Source organism: Eulemur rufifrons, chromosome 16 (genome assembly GCF_041146395.1).
Source record: "Eulemur rufifrons isolate Redbay chromosome 16, OSU_ERuf_1, whole genome shotgun sequence".
Taxonomy (NCBI): Eukaryota; Metazoa; Chordata; class Mammalia; order Primates; family Lemuridae; genus Eulemur; species Eulemur rufifrons.
Window position 1 is genome coordinate 77,272,031 of NC_090998.1, and position 12,675 is coordinate 77,284,705.

At 34.5% G+C, this 12,675-nt stretch overlaps 1 protein-coding gene across 6 annotated transcripts in view; it reads right to left on the bottom strand.

Moving 5' to 3' along the window:
* Positions 1-12,675, bottom strand: part of ANKS1B (ankyrin repeat and sterile alpha motif domain containing 1B) — a 967,677-nt gene that overhangs the window by 821,836 nt on the left and 133,166 nt on the right. For all 6 annotated transcript variants that reach the window (XM_069490549.1, XM_069490547.1, XM_069490546.1 and 3 more), the window contains exons 3-4: positions 9,271-9,427; positions 3,241-3,537 (exon numbers count right to left, since the gene is read on the bottom strand). In XM_069490549.1, the coding sequence (XP_069346650.1) occupies positions 3,241-3,537; positions 9,271-9,427 (454 nt within the window). The remainder of the gene's footprint in view (positions 1-3,240; positions 3,538-9,270; positions 9,428-12,675) is intronic.

Here is a 12,675-nt window from a genome sequence, read left to right on the forward strand (position 1 = left end):
AGAAAGAAAAAGATGGTCATTATATTATGGTAAAGGGAGCAATTCAACAAGAAGACATAATAACCCTAAATATTTATGCACCTAATACAGGCATGCCCAGATTCATAAAGCGAACCCTACCAGATCCAAACAAAGTGATAAACAGCAGCATCGTAACAGCCAGGGACTTCAACACCCCACTGACAGAATGGGACAGATCCTCCAAACAGATAATAAACAAAAAAAAATGGACCTAAATGGAACTCTAGAAAAAATGGGCCTAACAGACATTTACAGAACATTCTACCCCAAAACTACTGAATATATGTTCTTCTCATCATCACGTGGAACATTCTCTAAGATTGATCATACCCTCAGCCACAAAACACGTCTCAACAAATCTGAAAAAATAGAAATTATATCATGTATCTTCTCAGACCACAGTGGAATAAAATTAGAAATAATTCCAACAGAAACACTCAACTCTACACAAAGTCATGGAAACTAAACAACCTATTGCTGAATGATGATTGGGTTGAGGAAATTAAGAGGGAAATCGAAAGATTCCTCAAACTAAATGACAAAGGGGACATAAGTTATCAAAATCAATGGGATTTTCAAGAACCTCTTCAAATGTCACTTCCTTCCATGTCTTCCCATATTCTCCATCTTAAAATCTGTATCTTCGGCCGGGCGCGGTGGCTCACGCCTGTAATCCTAGCACTCTGGGAGGCCGAGGCGGGTGGATCGCTCGAGGTCAGGAGTTCGAGACCAGCCTGAGCAAGAGCGAGACCCCGTCTCTACTAAAAATAGAAAGAAATTATATGGACAACTAAAATATATATATACAAAAAATTAGCCGGGCATGGTGGCGCATGCCTGTAGTCCCAGCTACTCGGGAGGCTGAGGCAGTAGGATCGCTTAAGCCCAGGAGTTTGAGGTTGCTGTGAGCTAGGCTGACGCCATGGCACTCACTCTAGCCCGGGCAACAAAGCGAGACTCTGTCTCAAAAAAAAAAAAAATCTGTATCTTCCTCAACTATATCTCCTTAGCTCTTTGTTTTAACATTTATTGTATGTCATATATAAGAGTTATGCTTGTAAATTTTTTGTCTCCTTCACCAAATTTGGGGTAGAGATCTTTTTGATTTTTTTATTCTCCAAAAAGCACAAAATACAGCATTTTACACACAAAAAAGATATACCATATACACTTATACAACTGCATGTCTAAACTCTTTCCCTTCTGGTCATGTCATCTAGTACAAAACATGAAAAGATCTTGACCATGAACACCAAGAGGCTTACTAACCTCAGTCATAGAGAAAGTCTTTGAGGATAATGCAGTCTATATAACCAAGTTTAGAATATTCCAGAAGTGTTATCAAAGAAGTAAATCTAGATTAGAGAAATTCAACATTTAGACAATAAACATCTAGTTTATCATTAAACAACCTTTATGAAAGTAACTTTGTGAGTCACCTCTAATAGTAAACACTTATCTACCTAATGTTTCAATACTCCTTTAAGGGGAGAGACTTTTTTCCCCTTAATATGAGGGTTAGAAAAAAATTCTTGTGTTTATTTGCAAGGCTGCCAAAGTTGAATACATAAGAAATTGAGAAAAGATATTACAAATATCTAAACAACTAAATAAGAGAGGCAAAACTCTAGAGAAAATTCAGAGTGCCAGTCTTAAACATGAGATTGGAAGGCCTAAGATGTTTTTAAATTTCATAAAGAAAACCCTAGAGAGAAAGGATCTGAATAATTCCTAGGAAAAATAACCCCAGAGTTGAGCACTAATTCTACCTGTAGTGTGTAGATTGTTTGCAAAATTGGCCACATTTATTCCCTCTGGGTATTCATACCCCTTTTACACTTGACACCCTCTTCCAATCCAGAGGTAGAGTCTGCTCTCCCACCCCTTGAATGTGAGTAGTCTTTGTGATTTGCTTGGCCAACCCAACACGGCAGAAGTGATGGTGTGTTTGTTCCAAGCCTATGCTCCAAGAAGCCTTGCACAATTCTTTCCTCTCTCCTGGAACCATATATGCCATGTGAATGAGCCCAGGCTGACCTGCTGAATCATGACAGATATGTGGCAGTCTCACCCAGCACCCCAGACAATTTCCAGCCAACCTCTGAAACAGAAACGTATAACTGACTTAGAGTTGATCCTACACACAAGAGAAACCAGCCAACACCAGAAAACCTACTCAGCTGGGATTAGACTACATTACCAATCCCAGATGTATGAGCTAAGTAAGTAGTTATTGTGTTAAACCATTAAGTTTTGAGATAGCTTGTTATACAGCGATAGCTTAGTAATAAGGGGAGAAGGTCACAATCTGACAGGAATCAAAAGGGTCTTTGGAAGAGAAAGAATGCTGCTACCAACTTGGGAGCCAAGACACAACCATAAAAGGAGAAAATGGGAGGTAGGTAGGTCAATGAATGAATAATAAATAAATAAATAACAGACTAACCCTAGAGTTAGGGCTAACTTAAGACAGATAATAAAAGTAGGTTGCCCTTTCTTTGTGGAGAAACAAAAGCTATCTCAATTCTTCTTCCAAAAGCTATTCTTCCTCCAAAGCTGAACTCAAATCACACCTCTGCAATAATATTTTTCCTAATTGCCCTTAGGCATAGTGATCATTCTTTCATTAGTTATGTATAGACAGTACATTATAGTGGAAAGAGGCCTGGACTTTAATCAGTGAGTCTAAATTCATATTCTAGTTTTATCAGCTGTATGTCCTTAGGCAAATTTCTTAAGCCTTTGAATCTGATTCCTCATCTCTTAACTGGAACTTAATAGCTCTCAATCCCACAGGACAGCTGTGAGAATTGAATTCCAAATGTATGAACATGCTAAACACAAAGTACATACCCAAAAATGTTAAAGTGAGTTTTGTTTCATTCACTCATTCATTAAACTTTGACTGAATTCCTAACGTACGTCAGGCTGTGTGCTAGATCCTGGGAGAAAGGAAACATTACTAAGGAGGCCACAGAAAACTGCCACGCACTAATAATTTTTCATGTGGATAGCCCTCAAATTAGAATGAGGTTAGAGATTATGCCTTATAGTTTATCTTCCAAAAGCCTGTGTTTTAGAGTACCCTGAATGTAGTAGTTATAAAAATACCTGTGGACAATTTGCTTAAAAGAGTTGTATGTATAGATTTTAACATCTGTATCTCAAAGCAAAGCAAGAGCATCATCACTTGTAAAACACAGACAAAAGAAGACTCACTTGACAGCTCACATCCATTCCTGCCTCCAACAGCACCTGCACGACTGCTTTGTGGCCATTGCGTGCAGCGAGGTGAAGGGGCGTGTGCTTTCGCGTGTTGCAGCTCATTAAGTTCGGGTGTGCGCTGATGATCATTTTGACCACTCGAAGCCGTCCGTAGAGCGCCGCCAGGTCCAAAGGTGTTTCGAGCTTACTGTTCCTAATCGTAGGGTCCGTGAGCTCTTCTAGAAGAACAGCAACTACTTCGGAGTGTCCATATTGAGCTGCGCAGTGTAGGGCAGTTTCATTTTCATTGTTCTGTTTTAAGACAAAGATTTTTAAAAAGGCATGTTTTCATAAATTTAATTAGTTATCAAAATCTAAACACAGTGATTTAAAACTTGAGATGCTTTGACAATATGAGTTTAAGATTTATCTATTTTAATAAGTATGCCTAATTGAATTTTATGTTTAATAGAGTATCATTCGTTACATCAAAAGTATCATAATTTATTTTTATCACTTTAATAGGAAAAATATCAAACTTTTCCACGCATCATATATTCCAACTTCCAAGAATGATAAATGAGTTTCGCCCTTTTGTCAGTGGCCCTGCTGGGCCCAGATGGCCGGTGCTATCTGCACTGTGCATCACATCCCCGTGACATTTGCTAATGACAGAGATTAATAACAATTACAGCATACTTTTAATAGACTGGCTTTCCAAAAGACAGTAGAGATGGTAAATTCTTGATGTTAGAAGATTTATAGAACGCTTTCCCAGATTAAGTTTCATTTGATTTTCCATATAAGTAAAAATCATTGTTTCTTTTGCAAAGAGAAGGAAGACATTCTGGCCCCATGATAAAATACTATCTTTCTGAAACATAACTATGGATGAAGAGGCAGACCTACCATCACAGTACTACATGTGCAGCTTTGAAAATCAATGAGATTTTCCTAGAAATTTAGCAAGATAAAAAAAATGTTAAGATAGAGAAAACTGAAACCATTTGCAAGGCAGATGGACCCTTCAGACCATTTAGGCAGATAATATAAATAGATGGGGTATGGGTATGTCAGGAGGCAAAAGCGTCAGTCAGGAGAAACATGAATCAGAAATTTTAGCAACAAAAATGCAATGATCCTAAATGAGGGTTCTGGAGAGAAAGAGTGGCTGCCACCATCAGTCATCATCACAGCTAGCATTATGTACCAGACACAGTTTCATTTCATGTTTACTCACATAATTCTCATCATGAGATAGATACTACTAATATCATTATCCTCATTCTACAGATGAGGAAACTGAGGCACTGAGTAGTTGAATAACTGGCCTTTGATTATATAGCCATTCAGTGGTGGAGCCAGGATTTGAACCCAAGCAGCCTAGACCCAAAGTCGGTGCTTTTAACCACCACACATAACACCTTCCACAATAACAACTATTACTGCTATCATTTCCTGAGTATAAAACTTTTTTTTTTTTTTTTTTTGGTCCATGTAGTTATCATTTCTGGTGGTCTTCATTTATTTTTTTAATTTCAAAATATTACAGGGATACAAATGTTTGTGGTTACATGGATCACTTTTGTAATGCTTGAGCCAGGGCTGTGAAGTGTGCCCATCACCCAAATAGTGTTCGTTGTACCCATCAGGTAGGTTTTTGCCTATCCCCTCCCTGCTCTTCCCCTTGCTTGATTTTCACTGAGTTTTACTTCCCTCTGTGCACATGTTGCAAAATAAAAACTTTCTTTATTTTCTCTTGTAACTCTTACAACAATCCTACAAGATTGACATTATTAGCTTCACTTCATGGACAAGGAAACTAAAACATAGGTTGAATTACATATCCAGGCAGAATCAGGATCTTTTGTAACCTATATCTGTCAAAATCCAAAACCCATTCTCTTTCCACTATACCATGCTGCCTTCCATGTGTTGCTATACCATCAATGAAGAAGAGCTGAAAATTAGTGGTCTGAAAGCAGAATTTCTAGAGATTCTGCTCAGAAAAACACCAACTGAGTTAGAATAGGAAGTAGCTGGTTAGATAGCTGTTCTAACCAAAACTAAAGGACAAGGAGAGTTGAAACAAATCTTAATAGTCCAGAAAATAACTCAGGCTTGCTCTGGATGATAGAAGAATGCAGATAAGTTGAGAGTCTAGAGGGAAGATTCAAAAACTTAAGAAGAGTGACAAGGGCAAAAAAGCACTAGGAGAGGCTTCTCACTACTTCATATTTCAAGTAAGTATCAAGAAAGAGCATTTGAAGGTCAAAGACAGGAAAAACCTGCTCCTTGGAGACAGTCAATGGAAAGTTAAGATTAATTAGATGGGAACCCAGCTGCAGGTGTTTCTTCCATCATTGGTGTGCTTCGATCATGTCTTGTGCTTGGTTTGAATGTGTTACTATAATCAATTTTTTCATAAAGACTGTCTACATATAGGTTTAGACTCCTTGATTTTCTTATCTGGCTAAGTTTCATAAGCCTGATAAGAAAACCAATCTTATTACTTCATGTCATGAAAATATAATACAGAAATATGCCTCCTGACCAACCCAAATTTCCCCTTGGTCCGAAAGAGATTCAATCTCATTTTTCAAAATACTGCACCTCTTTGAGAAAACAGAAAGGCCAATTATGAAATAACAATTCCTCAAAGGCCTCTCCACTTTTCCAGAGCCCTTAGCCTCGGAAATTGTAAGAACAAAATTGAAAATTTTTCTAATAACACCAATTAGCACTGTTGAGATCTCAAGAGAAATTGTTTCAATCATTCAAGACCTACTCAGGATAAAACATTCAAAGATTTTATCCATAATCAACACATACTTGGACTATCACATCAGTGGAGACCACAACTGGTGGCACCTTTACAAAGGCATGATTATAGACTTGTACCCACACTCACTAGTGGTCTCAAAAAACACGAGACATCTAATTTGAAATAAATATGCTGTGATTAATATTTGCTAGCATGTCTATACAGAATATTCTTAAAAGGTTTTGAATTCCTTCTTTTTACCAAATTAATGTTCTCTGAAAACTTAGGACACTTCCAGACAATGCATGGAGGAACAAAATGGGCTGACAAAAGCCACTGACCAAAAGATCTTGCTTCAAGGTAAAACATCTAACAAGAGCTGGGTTCGAGTTTTGATGAATGGCAAAGGTAATATATTTGAGATAAGGCTTTTCTGGTTTTTGCTCTGATGTTAAAACAAAGGGGAAAAAAAAAGGAAGAGTAGGTGAAAGGGGGGAGAAATGAAAGTACAGAGAAATAGAAACTTACATAACATCAGAAGAAAGGAAATAATAAATCAGTTGGCATAAGATAGGAAGGATGTGGCCATTATAAAAACCATAATCAAGGTACACTTTGTTTTTCAAAATTATGTCACCCCAAATTTATCACTAATTCTAGGGCAGTATAGAATGGTGAACAGGTCCTAAGGTAAAGTGCTAACACACCACGAAAGTAAGTCATTTTATCTCTCCAAACTTACCTGTACAATGAGGATATTACCTTCCCTATAAACCTTACCGTGTAGTTTATAAATCAAAAGAGATAACATATGAAAATGCTTTATAAACTTTAAACATTAAAATGTAAAATAGAATTATTTTTAAAGAAAGCTTCATTAGAAACCAAAGATACTTTTAGAAATCAGAATGAAGCCTTGACTATGATGTATAGTTTTAACATCATACATATTGTGATACTATGGTCAAGTTACTCAATGTCTCTTAGGCTGTATCCCCATGTATAAAGTAGGAATGATAATTAACATCTACCTCATCAGGCTGCTTTCGGGCTTAGCAAGATAACAAAGATGAGGTACTCTGCACAATGCCGGGCATACAGGAAACAACCCATTCAGTGGTAGATTTAGGATAACAATACCAACGTGCTACTGTGGAGGGCTCTGGAGTTAGACCTGAGTCCAAGTCTGTTTCTGTTTTAGTCACTCAGTAACATGTAGCCTTTGACAAGTTATTCAGCTTTACTGAGCCTGATTTCTCATCTATAAAATAGGAGTGATGATATCACTTCAGAAGATTATTGTGAGAATTAATCAAATAACATTTTATAGATGAAAATACTTAGAACAGTGCCTGGCTTATCATATGTCTCAATAAATGTTAGTTATCATTTTTGTTTCTTCCCTCTATTATTTAAATACATAAAGGTATATATTTAGCTAGAATATTTCTGTCCCATTTAGAAGGAAAAAAAGAAGAAAAAAAGAAAAAGGAAGGAAGACAGGCAGACAGGAAGGCAAGCAAAAACTAAAAGTTACCTATAAAAATAAAATTCCCACATCAGAAAGTTTTAAGAGAAATGGCATGGAATGGGAGAACTATGTCAGCACTAAAGAAATATACAGATAACAAAGAAACAAAAATACTGAAAATGTGATATTAAAAATCATAAGATACTTTTAACTTGTTGCCATTAGAAACCACAACACAAAGCAATAGAAGTGAACAAAGAACTTTGAATTCCAGTCTCCTTTTAAAGACTTATTTTATAATTTAATTTATGTGTTCAATACTACCCAAAACAAGTATTTCTCTTTAAAATATAGCATTACAGTTATATGTCTTTTAAAAATTTTAACTTTCACATATAAATACTATATGTTTTTTCTTATTTTCATGTCATTTAAAACATCTTATTCATAAAAACTAACATTCTCCTGTTTAACCTTGGCTTGTTTTTCCATTTTATCATTTCAGGCTTGCTTTCCAGCATTCAGACAGTTTTAAGAATAACCACCAGATGGCCCATTCCATAAATGATCTAACTGTTGGTTTTCTGAGGAACAGAAGAGTATTCTCATAAATTTCCTTTTAGCATGATATGATGATAAAGATAGCCATATCTGTCACTTTTTAAAAATAGAGTGTATTCTCTTTTTTAAAAATTCGACATTTTTGTAACCTGCAAACATCGAAATTTTTATTGTGCTAGATATTAATAAGGTACTTTTCCAATTAATAAAATGATTTTCCTGATTAGCCCTTTCAACAATTTCATTTTTTTTGGGGGGAAAAAAAAGCATTTTTCTTCTTTTTGCTGGCTAAAGTATTGTTACTTTTTATGTTTTAGTCTGAATTTCAGTCGAAAGCCTGCAAAGTCTGTATCCATTTGAACAATATGCTAATTGTACTTTATTAGATGTGCTTGCCCTACAATAACCTACTTGCATTGATATTGGACAGCTGCCAACCTGCAGCTTAATGTCATGGTTGTAATTCAATTGCTGGACTGCATGCTGGTTTTCAAATATAGTTTTACAAAATGAGAACAGTAGGGGGCATGCAGAGCTCAAGATGTTTGTTATCATACTGTATTAGGGGACCATATTTTACTTTCTAGAATCTGTGGTCTTATCTGTTTAGAATACTGAGAATGGCATTTCTTTTTAAAATGTCTGTTAGGTGTAATGTAGATATTATGTACTCACAAATACTTGACTTTATCTGTCAGTATCATGGTGCTGCTATGTTTACTCAACTTACTTGGGGGGGGTGTATAGATATACAGAAAATTTTTAACTTAATTATGACTAGCAACTGGATAGAGTGTATTTTGCATTTTGATTCACAGTAGTGTACTTAACTGTGAAAGTGCTCTGTAAATGGTAAAGCATTATACAAATAATAACTATCCTCATTGTTTTAGCATTTAAAATTATATTAAGAAACACTCTAATTCTCATTACAAATGCGAATTCTCTTCTATCTTTAAATATTCAACAGCTATAAAATGGATGATTATATAAGACAGGCAAAAATACTACAACTACTTCCTTTATATGGAATTTTCTCAATAACAAAATCTCTTTACAAATGCCCAACTTAGTGCTTGTGTATCATATCCAAATGCCAAAGAATTTTTCAAATCTCTCCTTTAGGAAATTCGGATGTGGAAAGGTCTTTGGCACGGTAAAGATAAAAATAATCAATTTTTCAATATGGCTTTGCCTTTGCAAAACTCTGGAAAAATTACAGCATGAGCAAAACATTTGATAAGTGCACCTGTTCATTGACTCTGGAATGTGATGGTCCGTGATGAATAAGAATCTTCACAATTTCCACATCTCCTTTCCAGGCAGCCAGATGAATAGGAAAATAACCTTTGTTGTCTGCTACATTTGTTGATGCCTCATATTGAAGTAGTTTGAGAACTATGTCCCTAAGAAGGAAAGAAAAAGAAAAAGAACACAACAGAAAAGAAAATATGCTGAACAACACAAATTTTATTAAATAGATAATTATGAAAGAGTATTAGATCTGGCCAATAGTAATTTAGAGTAATCATTCAAAATGCTAAAACATAAAATTGGGTTTAGAAGTTTGCCTACTAGATATTTGGCTATTTTACTTACCTGAAAAACAACCCCCAGCACCACCACCACACACAGAGCATTAACTAACCAATGAAACTACTTAATAGAATTCATCTGGGCAAAATTTATCTTATCTCATTAACTGAATTAAGTAAAATAAATAAAAAGAATTCCTCCTCTCATTCTTAAAAAAAGAGGTCTTTCTAAATAGCCACGTCTGAGATTTAGCTTGAAAGTTGAAGTTAAAAGCAAACTCCCTGTTTACAAAAAAAAAAAGTTATCATAATACCAAAGAGACATTTACAGAATGTATACATCATTCCTATAGAGAACTGGATTAAGAGATTGAAGATGTATATAAAAGAGAAGGATGGTATTTAAGGAACCCTGACAAGCTAGCTGTTGTACTAGGTCAGGGTAAAAAAAAATTAGTAACTTTTCAGTCATGGCACACAACATACTTTGAATGTGTCTTGTTCATATTTTTGTATTCTGTCACCTTTTTCTTCCAAGCCTAAGCAATGATTTCAAAAAGGAAATTCATTTAAGAAACAAGTTCCACCACTTATGTAATTTCAACACATACTCAATATATCCTACCCACAGGATTTTTTACCCAATCCCCACCTGGTTTTTAAAGGAAAAGTCCTGAACTGCAATACTCAACCTCAGAAGGAATTAATTAATTGTTAATTATTAGTATACATTATATTGAACTTTGTATAAAACAATCAAAAACAGTAATTCTAGACAAAAAAATATATTTTCATTTGGATGCATTTAAGAAGCAAATTCTATTCACTCACTAAATGCTTGACAGACACAGAAATACATACATATATTTATAATTACAATGTGTAATAAAGTTGTTTCTTATATATAACAAATCACCAATGAGGCGGGTGAATGTAACAGAAAGATCTAAATTAAAATATTTCATAAAATCAGACTCTAAATGCAAGTAACAAATGAGAAAAGTTGGAGGAAGTTTGAATAGAAGCAAGATTAGAACTCTGATAGCTCACAAGAAAACCAGACATGATACAACATAAAATTAGAGTAAATGGTAGAACTCACAACATTGCACTTAGTTGCTAAATGTATGCAATCATCATGAAAGAACCAAGAATATGTTGTATAAATATTTGCAAAACTCCAAGGAGTCCTACATCTTCTAACAATAAAATTTCTGAGAAATGAAGAAATAAATCTTATTTTAAAATTTCTTTTTAAATACCAGTATTATTTTACAGGATCTGATGCTGTGACCCAGGAGAAATTACAGTCATTTGCCACATGACATTTCCATCAACAATGAACTGTACACATATACCACGGTGGTCCCAAAAGATCATATTACCGTATTTTTACAGTACCTTGTCTATGTTTAGATAAGTCTAGATACACAAATATTTTCCATTATGTTGTAACTGCCTGAAGTACTTGGTACAGTAACATGCTGTACAGGATTATAGTCTAGGAGCAATCAATAGACTATACCATGTAGCCTAAGTGTGTAGCAGGCTATGCCATCTAGGCTTGTGTAAGTGTGCTCTATAACGTTCGCACAATGACAAAATTGCCTAACAACACATTTCTCAGAATGTGTCCCCATCATTAAGTGACATGATTGTATTTAGTCTCATTTTCTTTTTCTTTAACTTAGAAGATGCTGTAATAACAATGCTTACTACTCAAGACTGGCAAGAGCATTCAATGAGATTATAGAAAAGAAGTTGCTCAATAAATAGTAAAGTACTATACCAATATTAGTACTTGTCTCGAGGAAAGATAAAATCCTTTAAAAATGAAAACGCTTATAGCAAATCGCCTTTGAAAAAGAGAATCTGAAAATCAGAAGAAAACTTAAAGTTATCCAGTTCACAGGCTTTTCCCCATCTTCCTGCCATGCAAGAGTTGTCATGTTTCCAACCATATCAGTTTAATTAAAAACAAAAAAGAGTTGTCTTCCATTCTGACATAAATAAATAATTTCTATAAGATAATGAGTATTCAATAACGATGAATAACAAAAGCAGCTAAGAACCAGAAGATCTGAAGTCCCAGCTCTCTGCTACTTACTAACTTGGTTACCTTAAGCAAATCAAATAAGCTCTGTCTCTTTCACAAATATTGTTAAAATAGAATATAGAGATTATATCTTGCTGCCAGTCTCAAAGGTTATGGTGTGAATCAAATGATAAGCAGACATGATTGTAAAATGATATATGATCAAAAGTGATTCTTGAGGAAGGCTGTTGCAATGTTAAACGTTCCCAGTGATTTTTTTTTAATTAAAATATTTTGAGCACTTAAAAGGTAAATAATACAAGCTTCTCAAACTAAATAGCTGGATCTAAAAAGTAGAATTTATCCTACTACAAAATAGATTTCTCCAAATTAATGTCAAAGACAATTGTGAAGAGAGAGAGAAATCTCATTCCCCAATGCCTAAGCGAATAAAGAAATATTCTGAAACCTGTTCTTATAAAGCATTTCCTTTCAAAGAGGAAAGGGGAAAGAAAGATAGATGGGATCATCAACTTTATTTCCTTTTATTCTCTCAAATCATTCAGAATTTCATTTGTTCTTTGGCTCAAATATTGTTGACATTTTCTAATAACGTATGTGATATACAGTCTTCTTTTTTTATCAGGAAGACTTATGATACAGTGAAAAAATGCCTATGTTAAAAATTGACTTACTGATCATTTTTTTATTGTGTAGTATTACCACCATTTAATATCTAAATCAAAAAAGAATAATCTATATCTTTGCAAAAGTGCCTTTAGTAAACACTAAGATCCTAATCACTATTTATAGGTTATAACTAAACTTTTTATCTAAGTTTCTTAAATGTATTTGAGTAGTTTATTAAATGTGGTTATTTTTAAATTTAAGTTTGTCTTTAAATTTTTGTTTAAATTGAGCTCTATAACTTATGTAGAGATATCAGTTAATGAACTGGCTGAGCTCAGATTTCTAGTGTTAAAACATTCTTGTGAAATATAAAGTTACATCTCTGATCAAATAAGTGCCTGTCGGTTTTACTGAATCACATGTAGAATAAAGTATTAATCAACAAATTGTCATT